Source organism: Zosterops lateralis (genome assembly GCF_965231275.1).
Source record: "Zosterops lateralis genome assembly, chromosome: 1".
In the NCBI taxonomy this organism is placed as follows: Eukaryota; Metazoa; Chordata; class Aves; order Passeriformes; family Zosteropidae; genus Zosterops; species Zosterops lateralis.
This window is the reverse complement of record NC_139762.1, coordinates 149727027-149743149: the sequence shown is the minus strand read 5'-3', so window position 1 is coordinate 149743149 and position 16123 is coordinate 149727027. Positions and strand designations below refer to the sequence as shown.

Below are 16123 nucleotides of genomic sequence, written 5' to 3'. Positions count from 1 at the left end.
GACCCTTCAAATTCCACCCTTCAAGTTCTACCCGTTGGGATTGACCCGTCAGGATCCACCCTTCAAAATTCACCCTCCAAATTCCAACCTTCAGGATTGACCCTTCAAAATTCATTCTTCAAATTCCACCCGTCGGGACCGACCTGTCAGGATTCACCCTTCAAATTTCACCTGTTGGGATTCAACCCTTCAAAATTCACCCTCCAAATTCTGACCTTCGGGATTCACCCTTCAAATTCCGACCTTCGGGATTCACCCTTCAAATTCCGGCCTGTGGGATTCAGCGCTCGAAATTTATCCTTCAAGTTCTGTCCTTCGGGATTGACCCGTCAGGATTGACCCTTCTAAATTTACCCTTCAAATTCCACCCATGGGGATTGACCCTTCAGGATTCACCCCTCCGATTCTGGCCCCTTCGGGATTCATCCTTCAGGACTGACCTTTCAAAATTCGCTCTTCAAATTTTACCCTTTCGGGATTCACTTAACCAGGATCCACCCTTCAAATTCTGACCTTCGGGATTCATCCCTCAAATTCCACCCGTGGGGATTGACCCTTCGGAATCGACCCTTCAAATTCCAGCCTTCAGGATTGACCCCTCAAATTTCACCCATCGGGATTCACCCTTCAAATTCCAGACTTCGAAATTCCACCCTTCGAGTTCCAGCCTTCGGGACCGACCCTTCAAATTCCACCCGTCGTATTCCAACCTTCGGGATTGACGCGTCGAGATTTACCCTTCTAAATTTACTCTTCAAATTCCACCTATTGGGGATTGACCCTTCAGGATTCACCCTTCGAATTCCGGCCTTGGAGATTCACCCTTCAAAATTCACTCTTCAAATTCCGGCCTTCGAGATTCACCTTTCAAATTCCAGCCTTCGAGATTCACCCTTCAAAATTCACTCTTCAAATTCCGGCCTTCAGGATTGACCCTTCAGGATTCATCTTTCAGGATTGACCCTTCAAAATTCACCTTTCAAATTCCGGCCTTCAGGATTGACCTTTCAAAATTCGCTCTTCAAATTTTACCCTTTTGGGATTCACTTAACCAGGATCCACCCTTCAAATTCTGACCTTCGGGATTCATCCCTCAAATTCCACCCGTGGGGATTGACCCTTCGGAATCGACCCTTCAAATTCCAGCCTTCGGGATTGACCCCTCAAATTCCACCCATGGGGATTGACCCTTCGGAATCGACCCTTCAAATTCCAGCCTTCAGGATTGACCCCTCAAATTTCACCCATCGGGATGGACCCATTGGGATTCACCCTTCGAATTCCAGACTTGGAAATTCCACCCTTCGAGTTCCAGCCTTCAGGACTGACCCTTCAAATTCCACCTGTCGTATTCCAACCTTCGGGATTGACGCGTCGAGATTTACCCTTCTAAATTTACTCTTCAAATTCCACCTATTGGGGATTGACCCTTCAGGATTCACCCTTCGAATTCCAGCCTTGGAGATTCACCCTTCAAAATTCACTCTTCAAAATTCTGGCCTTCAGGATTGACCCTTCAAAATTCACTCTTCAAAATTCTGGCCTTCAGGATTGACCCTTCAAAATTCACTCTTCAAATTCCAGCCTTCAGGATTGACCCTTCAAAATTCACTCTTCAAATTCCGGCCTTCAGGATTCACCCTTCAAAATTCACCTTTCGAATTTCACCTTTCGAATTTCACCCTTTGGGATTCACCCCTCGAATTTCCAGCCGTGAGGATTCCAGCCCTTCGAGGATTTTTTACCCCGTCAAGAATTCACCCCTTCAAAATTCAGCCCGAAGGAGTTTCAGGCCCCCCAAAATTCACCCTTTGATATTCAGCCTTAGGAATTCACCCCCAAAATTTTTCAGGCCCCAAAAATTCACCCTTTGAAGTTGAGCCCTCGAAATTCAGGCCCCCAAAATTTCAGCCCCTTAAAATTCATCTTTCAAAGTTGAGCACCCCAAAATCTCAGCCCTCGAAATTCAGCCCACCCCGCCCCCAAAAAAGAAAAATTCAGGCTGAAAAATTCATCTCATCCCCTCCCCAAAAAAACATCCCCAATCTCCCCAAAATCTGACACCTCCAAAATTCATCACCCCGGAATCTGACACTCCCCAAAAATCCCCTCTGGGACCCCCAATAACCCACCCCGCTGCCTTCAAGGGGGGGTCCTGAGCGCTCCAAAATTTTTTGGGGGACCCCCCACCCGATTTATTCTTGCAAGGATGTCACCACCCGGCGGTGCCTCCCCCAAAAATTGGGGTCACCCCCCCCTCTCTCTTCCACGGGCGATGCACCCCCCACCCCGGGGTGCCCCCCAAAATTCGGGGTGACCCCCCCCCGCGGCGCGCCCCAAATTTGGGGTGACCCCCCCCTTTTTTCCCCTCCCCCTCCCCTTTTTGCATGGGTGCCTCAGCCTTGTGCCATAGCCCAGCCCCCCCAGAAAAACCGGGGGGAGCCCCCTAAAACTTTGCATGGGCCTCCCCCTCCCGTGCCATAACCCAGCCCCCCCAAAATATGGGGGTGACCCCAAAATCTGGGGGTGACGCTCCTCCCCCCGCCATTCAGGGGCCCTGCCCGGCCTCACGCCACGCCCCTCCCCCACCCCCCCACCCAGGGGCGCCCCACCAAAATTGGGGTGCCCCCCCCTTTGCATGGGTACCCCGGCCTCGCGCCGTACCCCAAAATCAGGTGAACCCCCCCCCTCCGCCCCCCCCACGCTGCATGGGTGCCCCTCCCCGCCCCAAAATCGGGGTGCCCCCCCCCAGTAATTCCATGCATGGGTGCCCCTCCCCCCCAACCTGTGCCGTACCCCAAAATTCAGGGCGCCCCTCCCCCACCCCCCCGGGGTGCCCCTCCCCCCGCAATAAGCCCCTCCCCCCCTCGCACGGCACAGCCCCTGGGGGTTCCCAAAATTCTGCCCCTCGTCCCCCCACACGGGGACCACCCCCCACCTCCCCGGGGTGCCCCCTCCCCCACCCACCCAGCTCTGGGGAACCCCCACATTTGGGGGGTTACCCTCCCCCAATCCGTGCATGGCCACGCCCCCTCCTCTCCCCCCCCCCTGGGGTGCCCCCAAATTTGCACGGGGACTCCTCCCCCCATTTGGGGCACCCCAATAATTCCAGGGTGCCCCTCCTCCACCCGGGTGCCCCTCCCCCCAATCTGGGGCACCCCAATAATTTCCGGGTGCCCCTCCTCCACCCGGGTGCCCCTCCCCCCACTCTGGGGCACCCCAATAATTTCCGGGTGCCCCTCCCCCCACTCTGGGGCACCCCAATAATTTCCGGGTGCCCCTCCCCCACCCCGCAGGGGGTCCCCCAAACTCCCCATCCCCCCCCGTTGAGGGGGTACCGACCCAAATCTGTGGGGAAGGATGTGGGGGAGGGGAGCCCACCCACCCCAAATCCCTCCCCTCCCCCACCCCGAGGGGCTGCCCCGCCTCCCCCCACTTGGGGGCGCCCTTCCCGAGAGCACAAACCCCTCCCCCAGCCCCAAAACAAACCCTTCCCCCACCCCTCCGCCCACCTCGGGGGGATTTTGGGGCGCCCCCCGCGCCCCTCCCCCTCCCCGACCCCGCGATGCCAAAGCCTGAAGGGGAGGGGGCGGAGGGGGAGGGGAAAAAAAGGCGACGCCCCTCCCCCTCCCCGCCGCCCCTCCCCCCCTTCCCCAATTTCTCTGGTGGTGGGGGGAGGGGTCTCTGCATGCAAAAAACCCCCCCCGGCCCCTCCCCCAATTTCCATCTATGCCAATTTTTGACGCTTTTTTTCTAAATTTTTTTTTAATTTATTTTTTAATTTTTTTAGTTTTGTTTTTGCTTTCTTTTTTTTTTTTTTTTTTTTTTGCCGAACTGTAGAAAAAAACAAAACCGCGGGGCGGGGCCTCGCTCTGGCCCCGCCCCCACCGATAGAGCAATAATTTACCTGACCGTTAATGAATTAATTAGCGATTAATTACCGACCGCATGGGCTCGAGCAATCAGGGACCCCCGAGCCAAGCCCCGCCCCCTTTTAGCGTGACCGAATTCAGGGATGACGTAATGCCAGAGTAGCGCGATAGGAAACCACGCCCCCGCCCCGCCCACCTCCCACCGAACCTGCCGGGATCGGACACGCCCCCCGGACACGCCTGGACACGCCCTTCCTCTCCTGGACACGCCCCCCGCTGTGGATGTGGGGAGGGGCGAGGGAGGGAGAGGGGAGGGGGTGTGACAATGGGGGGGCGGGGGCGTGTGTGCACACCTGTGCACACCTGTGAGCACCTGGACCCACCTGCGAGCACCTGCACACACTTATACACACCTGCATACACCTGCACACACCTACACACACCTGTACACACCTGCACACACCTGTACACACCTGTACACACCTGCACACACCTGTACACACTCACCTGTAAACACCTGTGCACACCTGGACCCACCTGTGAGCACCTGCACACACTTATACACACCTGCACACACCTGCACACACCTGTACACACCTGCACACACCTGTACACACTCACCTGTAAACTCCTGTGCACACCTGGACCCACCTGTGAGCACCTGCACACACTTATACACACCTGCACACACCTGCACACACCTACACACACCTGTACACACCTGCACACACCTGTACACACTCACCTGTAAACACCTGTGCACACCTTGACACACCTGTGAGCATCTGTGTGCTCCTGTGTGAACCAGTACACACTTATACACACCTGCACACCCCTGTACACACTTACCTGTAAACACCTGTGCTCACCTATGTGCACCTGTGAGCACCTGTGCACACCTGTAGCCACCACCATTGCACACTATGCACACTTGTACACACCTGTGCACACCTGTGCTCACCTGTAGACGCTTATGCACACATGTACACACTGGTGCACACTTGCACACACCTGGACAAGCTGTACACACCTGTGTCCACCCTTACACACCTGGACATACCTGTGTGTGCCTGTGTGCAACTGTACGTGTGAGCACCTGTGCGCACCTGTGCGCACCTGTGAGCACCTCCACACATCTGGACGGGCTGTACACACCTGTGTCCACCTTTGCACAAACATTTACACACCTGCACGTACCTGTACGCACCTGTACGCACCTGTGCGCACTTATATAGGCATGGACACACCTGCACACACCTGTACGGGCTGTGCACACCTGTGCACACCTGGACATGCTGCACACGGCTGTACAAACTTGCACACACCTGTACACGCCTCTACACACCTGCACACACCTGCACACACTTAGATATGCATGTACACACCTGTGCACGCCGCACACGCCTGCACACACCTGTATACACAGGAACAGGCTGCACACACCTGGACACACCTGACACACCTGACACCTCTGCACACACCTGTACAGACCTGTACAGACCTGTACACCTGTGCGTGGCACACATTATACCTGTACTGCACTCCCGCACACCTGACACACCTGTACACATCTGACACACCTGCACACACCTGCACACACCTGTCCGTGCAGGTGCCACAGGTGCTGCACACTCCTGACACACCTGCACACACCTGCACACAACTCTCACACCTGCACACGTCTCACACACCTGCGCACTTGCACGCCTGTGCACACTGCACACACTTCTCGCACCTGTGCGCATCTGCACACACCTGTACAAACCTGCACACCTGTACACACCTGTACACACCTGCACAGATCTCACACACCTGCACACGTCTCACACACCTGTGCACTTGCACACCTGACACATCTGTGCACATCTGACACACCTGCACACACCCCCACACACCTGCACACCCTTGCACACACCTGTGCACACCTGCACACCTGTGCACACCTGCACACAACTCACACACCCTTACACACCTGACATGCCTGCACACCCTTGCACACACCTGCACACACGCACACAACTCACACACCTGCACACACCTGCACACAACTCACACACCTGCACACACCTGCACACACCTGCACACACGCACACACATGCACCGGGTGCACTCCACACAGGTGCTGCAGCTGCTCCTCCCCCCCTGCCCCCAGGTGCCCCCCAGGTGTGTCCTCCCCTCACCTGGGCCCCCCCACAGGGGCCGGGGCGGCCCCCCCCACCCAATTCAGGTACTGCAGGCCCGGGAGCTGCGGCCCCGGTTCGGACTGGCAGGCGGGGGGCGCACCTGGGCACACCTGGGCGCACCTGGGCCCCCCCGGGATTTCAGGACAAGCACAAACGGCCCCGCGGCCCGGCGGCCAATAAAGGGATGAACCTGCCCCGGCCTCCGACTCGCTGCGCCGAGACCCCCCCGGGACCCCCCGGGACCCCCCGGGACTCACTGCGACCACCCACCCCCGACCACCAGCACCCCCCACGGGACCATTGGGACTGACCGGGACTCCCCCCCGGGACCCCCCGGGACCCCCCGGGACTCACTGCGACCACCCACCCCCGATCACCAGCCCCCCCCCCACCACGGGACCATTGGGACTGACCGGGACTCCCCGGGACCCCCCGGGATCCCCCGGGACTCACTGCGACCACCCACCCCCGACCACCAGCACCCCCCACGGGACCATTGGGACTGACCCGGGACCCCCCGGGACCCCCCGGGATCCCCCGGGACTCACTGCGACCACCCACCCCCGATCACCAGCACCCCCCCCACGGGACCATTGGGACTGACTCGGGACCCCCCGGGACCCCCCGGGACCCCCCGGGACTCACTGCGACCACCCACCCCCGATCACCAGCACCCCCCACGGGACCCCCCCGGGACTGACCCGGGACCCCCCGGGACCCCCCGGGACTCACTGCGACCACCCCCCCCCCGATCACCAGCACCCCCCACGGGACCCCCCCGGGACTGACCCGGGACCCCCCCGGGACCCCCCGGGACCCCCTCGACCCACGGGATCCCTGAGGCCACCCCCGGGACCACCCCGGGACCCCCCCATGGGACCTGCATTGCGACCCCCTGCGACCACCGGGACATTCCCCCCCTCCCCGCCCCGGGCTACTCCAGGATTCCCCTCGGACCCCCGGGGCTGACCCGGGACCACTGGGACCCCCCACGGGACACCTCCGGGAACCCTGCTGGGAACCCCCTGGGACCCCCTCGGGACCTGCCCCGGCCTCCGAATCGCTGCGCCGCGACCCCCGCGCCCTGCCCCCGAGAATCCCACCGGGACCACCGGGACCACCCACGAGACCACCGGGACCCCCGGGACTGACCCGGGACCCACCCGTGGGACCCTCCCTGAGGGACCCCCGACCCCCGGGACTTCCAGGACACCCCAAATGCGGGAACGCCCCCCGAGGAACACCCCTGTGGGACCCCCGACCCCCGGGATCCCTTGGGACCCCCGAGACCCCCAAATCACGGGACCCCCAAATCCCGGGACCCCCGAAACCCCCAACCCTTGGGACCCCCTGGACCCCCTAAATCCCTTGAGACCCCTGAGACTCCCAACCCTTGAGACCCTCGATCCCCGAAACCACCAATCCTTGGGACCCCCGGGACCCCCAACCCTCGGGACCCCCTGAACCTCCTAAATCTCTTGAGACCGCCGAGACTCCCAAACCGCGGGATCCCCAAGTCCTGGGACACCCGAGACCCCCAAACCGCCCCCCAAGTCCTGGGACCCCCAACCCTTCTGTCCCCCCGCGGTGTCACCTCCGTGTGTCCCCCAGTGTCCCCCCAGTGTCCCCCTGGTGTCCCCCCCCACTCTGTGTCCCCCCCGGTGTCCCCCCCCACTCTGTGTCCCCCCCGGTGTCCCCCGGTGTCCTCGGTGTCCGCTCTGTCTCCCCGCGGTGTCCCTCCCTCCAGGGCCACCCCCTGTCCCCCCCGCTGTCCCCCCGATGTCCTCGGTGTCCTGTCGGTGTCGCCGGTGTCCCCTCCCGGTGTCCCCCCGTCCAGGGCCGCGCCCCCCCAGCAGCAGCTCCGGGCCCTGACCCCGCTGCCCCCCCCGGGTTATTTTTAGCTCTGACGTCAGCGCTGAGCACGGGACGGGGGGGCTGGACCCCAAACCCCCCCAAAACACCCCAAAACACCCCATAACCGCCCCAAAGCACCCCATAACTGGGGGCGCCGGGGGGCTGGGGGCTATGGGGCGCCGGGGGGCTGGGGGCTATGGGGCGCCCTGGGGTGCTATGGGGTGCTATGGGGGCTGGGGGCTCAGGGACTGGCCCCACAACTCAGGGGTGCCCCACAGCTCGTGGAGCCCCAGTTCCCGGGGAGAGCTCTCCCCAGCCCCATATTTCCGGGGCTGCCCCACAGCTCAGGGGTCCCACCCCTGTCCCGGCCCCCTCCCCATCCCCCACAGCTGCGCCACATTCCCCCCCCCCCCAATCCCCTTCTGGGTGGTCGCGGACCCCTCCCCACTACATATTTTGGAGGTGCCCCACACTCTGGAGTGCCCCACATCGCCCAGGACCCCCCAGTCCCCCTCCCTAGGCCCATAGGTGCCCCCCAAGCCCCCCCAGGGCTGCCCCACATCGCCCCCCCCTCCCCTCCTGGGTGGCCCCTCCCCACCGCGCCCGGGCGGCCTTGGCCGGGGGAGATAAAAGGGGGGCGGGTCTGGGGGTCCCACAGCGATAAAAGGGGGGCGGGTCTGGGGGGTCCCACAGCGATAAAAGGGGGGCGGGTCTGGGGGTCCCAGAGCGATAAAAGGGGGCGGATCCTGGGGTCCCGGGGGGGCTGTTCAGGGGGTCCCACAGCCATGGCTCCCCCGGGCTGGGTGTGGGATCGGGGGGCGCGGCGGGTGCTGAGCTCGGGGGTCTCCCCACACTCGTGGTTCTCCTCAAGCTCGGGGGTCCCCCCGGTCTCAGGGGTCTCCCCCGGGCCGGGGTCCCCGCGCCCCTTCGAGGAGATGCCGCGCTCGGGGCGGAACCGCTGGGTGAACCTGCTGCGCCTCTGGAGCCGGGGGGGCTTCCAGGACTTCCACCGCCGCATGGAGGGGGGCTTCCGCCGCCTCGGGCCCGTCTACAGGTGAGATGGGGACCCCCAAAATGTCCTGGAGACCCCCAAAACCTCCGGGACACAGGGGACCCCCGAGCTGTCCCGGGAATAGCGGGGTTCCCCTCCGAGCCTGTGTCCCCCCAGTTTCGGAGCGCTGTTTGTGCGGTGCAGGGCCCGCGCGGGCTCTCTGCATTTGGGGGTCCCGTGTTTGGGGTCCCGCTGAGGGGGTTTTTGGGGCGCAGGGACCGCGTGGGCTCCCTGGACTGCGTGAACGTGCTCCTGCCGCGGGACGCGGCGCAGCTGCTGCGGGCCGAGGGGCCGTTCCCCCGCAGGATGGGCATCGCCGCCTGGAGCGAGCACCGGGCGCTCCGCGACCACCGCTGCGGGCTCTTCCTGCTGTGAGCCGGCTGGGGTGGGCTGGGGGCGCTGGGGATACCGGGGACACGGGCATGGGGCACTGGGAGCACTGGGAGCACTGGGGGACACGGGCATGGGGCACTGGGAGCACTGGGGGGACACGGGCATGGGGCACTGGGAGCACTGGGAGCACTGGGGGACACGGGCATGGGGCACTGGGAGCACTGGGAGCACTGGGAGCACTGGGGGACACGGGCATGGGGCACTGGGAGCACTGGGAGCACTGGGAGCACTGGGGGACACGGGCATGGGGCACTGGGGGGACACAGGGCTGAGGGGCATTGGGGACACTGGGGGGAACTGGGACAAACTGGGGGGCAGAACTGGGGCAGAGTGGGCGGGGCCTGTCCCTTCCCTGACCCCGCCCCCCCGTGTGTCCTGACCCCCCCCCCCCTGACCCCGGGTGACCCCTGACCCAATCTTTGGGGTGATTTCAGGCAGGAATGGCCCCACGTGGCTCTGGGACCACCTGTCCCTCACCTGTCCCTCACCTGTCCCTCCCCTGTGTGCCGCCCCCAGCTGACCCCCTGACCCCCGTTTCCCGGGGTTGTTTTGGCCAGGAACGGCCCGGCGTGGCGCTCGGACCGGCTGGCGCTGAACCGGGCCGTGCTGTCGCCGTCCGGGGCCCGGCGCTTCCTGCCGCTGCTGGACGCGGTGGCGCGGGACTTCGCCCGGGCGCTGCGGGGCCGCGTGCGGGACACCCCCGGGGGGACCCTGACCATCGACCCCCACCCCCTGCTCTTCAGGTTCACCCTCGAGGGTGAGACAGGACCCCCGGGACCCCCGGCTTGGGGGGCAGGGGGACCCTGAGGACCCCCAGGGAACGGTGGGGGGTGACACTGGGACCCCCGGGGGATTGAGGAAGGCGACAATGAGGCCCCCAGGACCCCCGGCTTGGGGGTGGTGGGACCTCCAGGACCACCAGGGAATGGGGGGCGATGGGACCCCCGGGATCCCCAGGGGATGGGTGACATTGGGACCACCCCCCAAATTTGGGGGTGCTGAGGGAGTGCAACCCCAGGAAATTGGGAGGCTTGGTGGGGGGTCCATAACAGGCCGCCCACAAATTTGGGGGTCCTGAGTGGGTTCAGCTCCAGATTCGAGGGGGTGGGACCCCCACGTCCCCTCTGGGTGGGGAACAACATTGGGACCCTCAGGGGTGGGTCTGTCTGACGGGATGCCCCCCCCCCCCTCAATCTCGGGGGTGCTGAGGGGTGCAGACCCAGGAGATTGGGGGGCCCCCGGAAACAGGGGGGTGACAATGGGGAGGAAATGGGGGTGTCTGACAGGACCCTCCCACACCCCAAAATGTTGGGGATTCCGCCTGACGCCCCCATTCCCCCCCAGCCAGCAGCTACGCGCTGTACGGGGAGCGCCTGGGGCTGCTGGGGGGCTCGGCGGCGGGGGGCGCTCAGCGGTTTCTGGGGGCTCTGGAGGAGATGCTGCAGACCACGCTGCCGCTGCTCTTCCTGCCGCCCCCGCTGCTGCGCCTGCACTCCCCGCTCTGGCAGCGCCACCTGCGCGCCTGGGACACCATCTTCCAGCACGGTGAGGGGGGCTGCGGCCCGGGACCCCCCGGGCGGTGGGGGACACCCCCCCTAGGGGACCCCCACCCTGTGGGACCCCCCACCCCTGGCACCTCCCAATCTTTGGCACCCCCCATGAGACCCCCCTGCTATGGGCCCCCACCCCCTGGGACCCCAAACCCATGGGAACCCCCCGTAAGGCCTCCACCCTGTAGGGACCCCTCTATGGGATCCCAACCTTTAGGGGACACACGGGGTGGTGGGGGGACACCCACAGTCCGTGGGAACCCCCCTATGGGATCCCCAACCCCGTGGGAATTCCCCTATGGGACCCCCACCCTGTAGGGACGCCCCTATGCGACCCCCAACCTCGGGACCTTCCAATCCCTGGCACCCCCCCTGAGACCCCCCCCACTATGGGGCCCATACCCCTTGGGACCCCCAAACCATGGGACCCCCACCCCTTGGGAATTCCCCTATGGGACCCCCGCCCTGTGGGACCCCCCTTGGCCACCCCAAAAAGTGCTCGGGACCCCCCATGGGACCCTCACCCTATAGGACCCTCCCAAAACTATGGGACCCCCCTCGGAACCCCCTGATAAGACACTCCCCCCTCTATTATTTGGGACCCCCCCCGTGGGACCCTCCCCGTTTGTAGGAACTCCCCCCCCCACCTTTGGGACCCCCACCTTTGGGACCCCCACCCATGGGAGACCCCAAAAGTAGGGGGGTCACTGTGGGGGGGGGGTCACAGTGGGGGGGTCCCAATGAAGATTTTGGGTGTGTGGGGCTCAGCATGGGGGTCTCCAAATGAGGATATCTGGAGGGGTCCCACCGCCCCCAGCCCTGACCTCGCCCCCCCCCCAGCTGACGAGAACATCCAGCGGATTTACCGCGAGTTCTGCCGGGGGGGGCCCGGGGGCGGCCCCGGGGGGGTCCTGGCCGAGCTGCTGCTGCAGGGGCAGCTGCCCCTCCCCTCCATCAAGGCCAACGTCACCGAGTTCACCGCGGGAGGCGTCGATACCGTGAGGGGGGAACACCGAGGGGGGCACCGGGGGGGAAATTTGGGGTCGGGGGGGCACTCAGAGGGGGTTTGGGGGTGATTTGAGGGAGATTTGGGGGGGATTAGGGGTGGAGGTTTGGGGAATTTTCGGGGGGGTGTCAATAAGGGGGTCCTGGAGGATCTTAAGGGGGCGTCAGTGAAGGGGTCCCGGGGGTTTGGGGGGGGGTCAATGTGGGGAAGGGGGTCCCAGGGGGCTCAAGAGTGTCAGTGAGGGCTTAATTTGGGGATCCCGGGGGGGTCTCTAACCCTATGCCCCCCCCCCCAGACTGTTGAAGCTGGGGTTGTTTTGGGGGCTCTCTGGGGGTCTCTGGGGGTCTCTGGGGGGGTCTCTGACCCCGTCCGCCCCCCGAGGCGGCAATTCAGCTGCTGTTCACGCTGTTGGGGCTGAGGTTGTTTTGGGGAGTCCCGGGGGCTGGTTTGGGGAAATTCGGGGATTTCAGAGCGGGGGGTTCAGGGGGGATCTCAGGGGGTCTCGGGGTTATTTTGGGGGGTCTCAGGGGGTCTCTAACCCCCTGCCCCCGCCCTCCCCCAGACGGCGATCTCACTGCTGTTCCCGCTGCTGGGGCTGGGTTTGTTCTGGGGGGTCTTGGGGGGATTTCAGAGGTGGGGGGTCTCTGGGTTATTCTGGGGGGTCCCGGGCGGGTCCCGTGGGGTCTCTGACCCCGCGTCCCCCCCCAGACAGCGATCCCACTGCTGTTCACGCTGTTCGAGCTGGGCCGGAACCCCGGGGTGCAGCACGCGCTGCGGGAGGAGCTGCGGGCGGCCGGGGGCGTCCCCGGGGGGATCCCCGAAAAGGGACCGGGGGTTCCCCTGCCCGAACTCCTGGGGGCGCTGCCGCTGCTGAAAGCTGCCATCAAAGAGACCCTGAGGTGGGCGCAGGGAACTGGGGGGCACTGGGAGGGACTGGGGGAACTGAGGGGGTACTGAGGGGACTGAGGGATACTGGGGGGAACCGGGGGGACTGGGGGGGATTGGGGAGACTGGGGGGGTTGGAACTAGGGGGGACTGGGGGGACTGGGAGGACTGGGGGGAACTGAGGGGGCTGGGGGCACTGGGGAAACTGAGGGGGCTGAGCACCAGGGGACCTGGGAGTACTGGGGGAACTGGGGGGAACTGGGGGGGTGCCTGTGGGGCTGGGGGGCACTGGTGGAACTGGTCCATACTGGGAGAGTCTCGCCCCCCAGACTGGGGGCACTGGTCCATACTGGGAGGGTCTGGCCCCCCATACTAGGTGAACTGGTCCATACTGGGAGGGTCTGGCTGCCCATACTGGGTGACCTGGTCCATAGTGGGCGGGTGTCCCTCCAGGCTGTACCCCGTGGGCATCACTGTGCAGCGTTACCCGGCCACCGATGTGGTGCTCCACAACTACCGTGTGCCGGCGGGGGTGAGCGCCGCAACAGGGGGTCTTGGGAGTCCTTGGGGCTGCCGGGAGGTCCTGGGGGGTCCTGGGGGGTCCCCGGGTGACCCAAAGTCTTGGCTTAGCCCAACAAGATCTTGTCCTGACCCCAACGAGGTCTTGGCCTGGTCCAAAGTCTTTGTTTGACCTAATGAAGTCTTGATTTGACCCAACGAGATCTTGGTTTGACCCAACCATGACTTGGCATGACCCAACAAGGTCTTGGCTTGGCCCCAAAGTCTTGGCTTGACCCAACTATGCCTTGGTTTGACCCAAAGTCTTGGCCTGACTCAACCATGCCTTGGTTTGACCCAAAAAGATCTTGGTTAGACCCAACGAGGTCTTGGCTTGGCCCAAAGTCTTGGCTTGGTCCAGCCATGTTTTGGCTTGGTCCAACATGGTTTTGGTTGAACCCAAAGCCTTGGCTTGACCCTACAAAGTCTTGACTTGACCCAACCATGCCTTGGTTTGACCCAGTGAGGTGTTGGCTTGACCCAACGAGGTCTTGGCTTGACCCAATGAGGTGTTGACTTGGTATGGGTCAGCACAGGGCTGGGGGGTCCCAGGGGTTCCTGGGGGGCCCTGGGAGGTCCCAGGGGGGGCTGTCTCAGCACTGACCCCCCGCAGACGCTGTGCCAGGTGGCTCTGTACGCCATGGGGCGCTGCCCCGACGTCTTCCCGCACCCCGAGCGCTACGACCCACAGCGCTGGCTCGGCAAGGATGACACCACCTTCAAGGCCTTGGCCTTCGGCTTCGGCGCGCGCCAGTGCATCGGGCGGCGCCTGGCCGAGGCCGAGATGATGCTGTTCCTTGTGCACGTGAGTGGGGGACCCCAAAACGCCCCCGCTGACCAGGGTTGGCGGGGTTGGGACCCCAGGGGTGGGTTGGGTTCACCCAACGAGGTCTTGGTCTGACTCAATAGCTTGGGGTGGTTCAAGGAGGGCTTGGGTTGACCCAACCATGGGTTGGGTGGACCCAACAAGGCCTTGACTTGGCCCAAGGAGGTGTTGGCCTGACCCAAGGTCTTGGTTTGACCGAACGAGATCTTGGTTCAACCCAATGAGGTGTTGGCTTGACTCAAAGCCTTGGCTTGACCCAATGATCTCTTGGCTTGACCCAGCCATGCCTTAGTTTGAGCCAACCATGCCCTGACTTGACCCAAAAAAATCTTGACTTGAGCCAATGATGGGTTGCCTTGACCTGATGGCTTGACTCAAAACCATCTCTGCTTGACCCAAAACCCTCTCAGCTTGATCTAAAACCACCTTGGCTTAAGCCAATGATGGGTGGCCTTGACCTGATGACTTGGCTTGACCCAAAATCATCCAAACTTGACCCAAAACCCTCTTGGCTTGACCCCAAACCATCTCAACTTCACCCAAAACCTTCTTGGCCTGACCCAAAACCATCTCAGCTTGACCCAAAACCTCAACTTGACCCAAAATGTCTTTGGCCTGACCCAAAAACATCTCGGCTTGACCCAAAACGTCCTTGGCCTGACCCAAAACCATCTCGGCTTGACCCAAAACCTCCTCAACTTGACCCAAAACCATCTTGGCTTGACCCAAAACCTCCTCAACTTGACCCAAAACCATCTTGGCTTGAGGCAGTGATGGGTGGTCTTGACCTGATGACTTGGCTTGACCCAAAACCATCCGAACTTGACCCAAAACCATCTCGGCTTGACCCAAAACCTCCTCAACTTGACCCAAAACCATCTTGGCTTGAGGCAGTGATGGGTGGTCTTGACCTGATGACTTGGCTTGACCCAAAACCATCCGAACTTGACCCAAAACCATCTCGGCTTGACCCAAAACCTCCTCAACTTGACCCAAAACCATCTTGGCTTGAGGCAGTGATGGGTGGTCTTGACCTGATGACTTGGCTTGACCCAAAACCATCCGAACTTGTCCCAAAACCCTCTTGGCTTGACCCAAAACCATCCGAACTTGACCCAAAACCCTCTTGGCTTGACCCAAAACCATCTCAACTTCTCCCAAAACCTCCTTGGCATGACCCGAAACCTCCTCACCTTGACCCAAAACCAACTTGGCTTGACCCCAAACCCTCTCAGCTTGACCCAAAACCTCAACTTGACCCAAAACTGTCCCCACCCAGGTCCTGAGCAACTTCACTATCGAGGCCGTGTCCACCGAGGACGTCCCCACTGTGTTCCGTTTCATCCTGATGCCCGAGAAGTCGCCCCTGCTGACCTTCCGCACGCTTGACTGACCCAAGGGGGTCTCTGGAGGGTCACTGAGGGGTCCCTGGGGGTCACTGGGGACCCCCCCATACCATGGGAAAAGCCATGAGGGTGGGGGCGGGGCAGGACCCCACGCCCCCCCCCCCATGAGCGGTGAGAGATGTTATGTAAATCACATACAAATCACATGCAAATGAGCAGCTCTAAGAACCCAAATAAAGTCGTGTTGCAGGCGAAGCAGTGGCTCAGCTGGGAGAGGGGTGTGGGGGTTCCTATTACACCCCTCACTGCCCCCACGACCACCCAAAGACCCCCTCAAAATACCCTAAAACCACCCAAAATCCCCTCACACCAAATTCTCCCCAAATCCTCCCTAATCTCCCCATTTTTCCCCTCTCTCCCCATTAAACCCCCCAGCCCCCCAAAACCCTTCCCAAATCCCCTCAAAATCCCCCAAATCCCCCCAACCCACCCAAATCCCCCCATCTTTCCCCTCTCTTCCTGATAAATCCCCAGACTTCAAATCCTCCCCAAACTTTCCCCAAACCTCCCCAATTTCCCTCCAAATTTCCCTCAATCCC

The 16123-nt window shown here is 62.5% G+C and overlaps 1 protein-coding gene across 2 annotated transcripts; it reads left to right on the top strand.

Moving 5' to 3' along the window:
- Positions 1-8649: 8649 nt before the first annotated feature.
- Positions 8650-15779, top strand: LOC310916320 (cytochrome P450 11B, mitochondrial-like). 2 transcript variants are annotated; one of them, XM_083873772.1, is made up of 9 exons: positions 8650-8963; positions 9176-9331; positions 9911-10110; positions 10698-10898; positions 11744-11901; positions 12618-12808; positions 13248-13326; positions 13978-14157; positions 15458-15779. In XM_083873772.1, exons 1-9 carry the CDS (start codon positions 8695-8697, stop codon positions 15569-15571), a joined length of 1548 nt encoding a protein of 515 aa, XP_083729898.1. In that variant the 5' UTR covers positions 8650-8694; the 3' UTR covers positions 15572-15779. The 2 variants fall into 2 exon arrangements, with proteins under 2 accessions (XP_083729898.1, XP_083729897.1); XM_083873771.1 differs by having other exon boundaries at positions 13966-14157.
- The last annotated feature ends 344 nt before the right edge of the window (positions 15780-16123 follow it).

Coding starts and splice junctions, on each gene's coding strand:
- LOC310916320 (XM_083873771.1), top strand. CDS start 8,695: ATGGCTCCCCCGGGCTGGGTGTGGGATCGGGGGGCGCGGCGGGTGCTG. Junction 10,899..11,743: donor GGACACCATCTTCCAGCACG/GTGAGGGGGGCT, acceptor CCCCCCCCCCAG/CTGACGAGAACATCCAGCGG. Junction 14,158..15,457: donor TGATGCTGTTCCTTGTGCAC/GTGAGTGGGGGA, acceptor GTCCCCACCCAG/GTCCTGAGCAACTTCACTAT.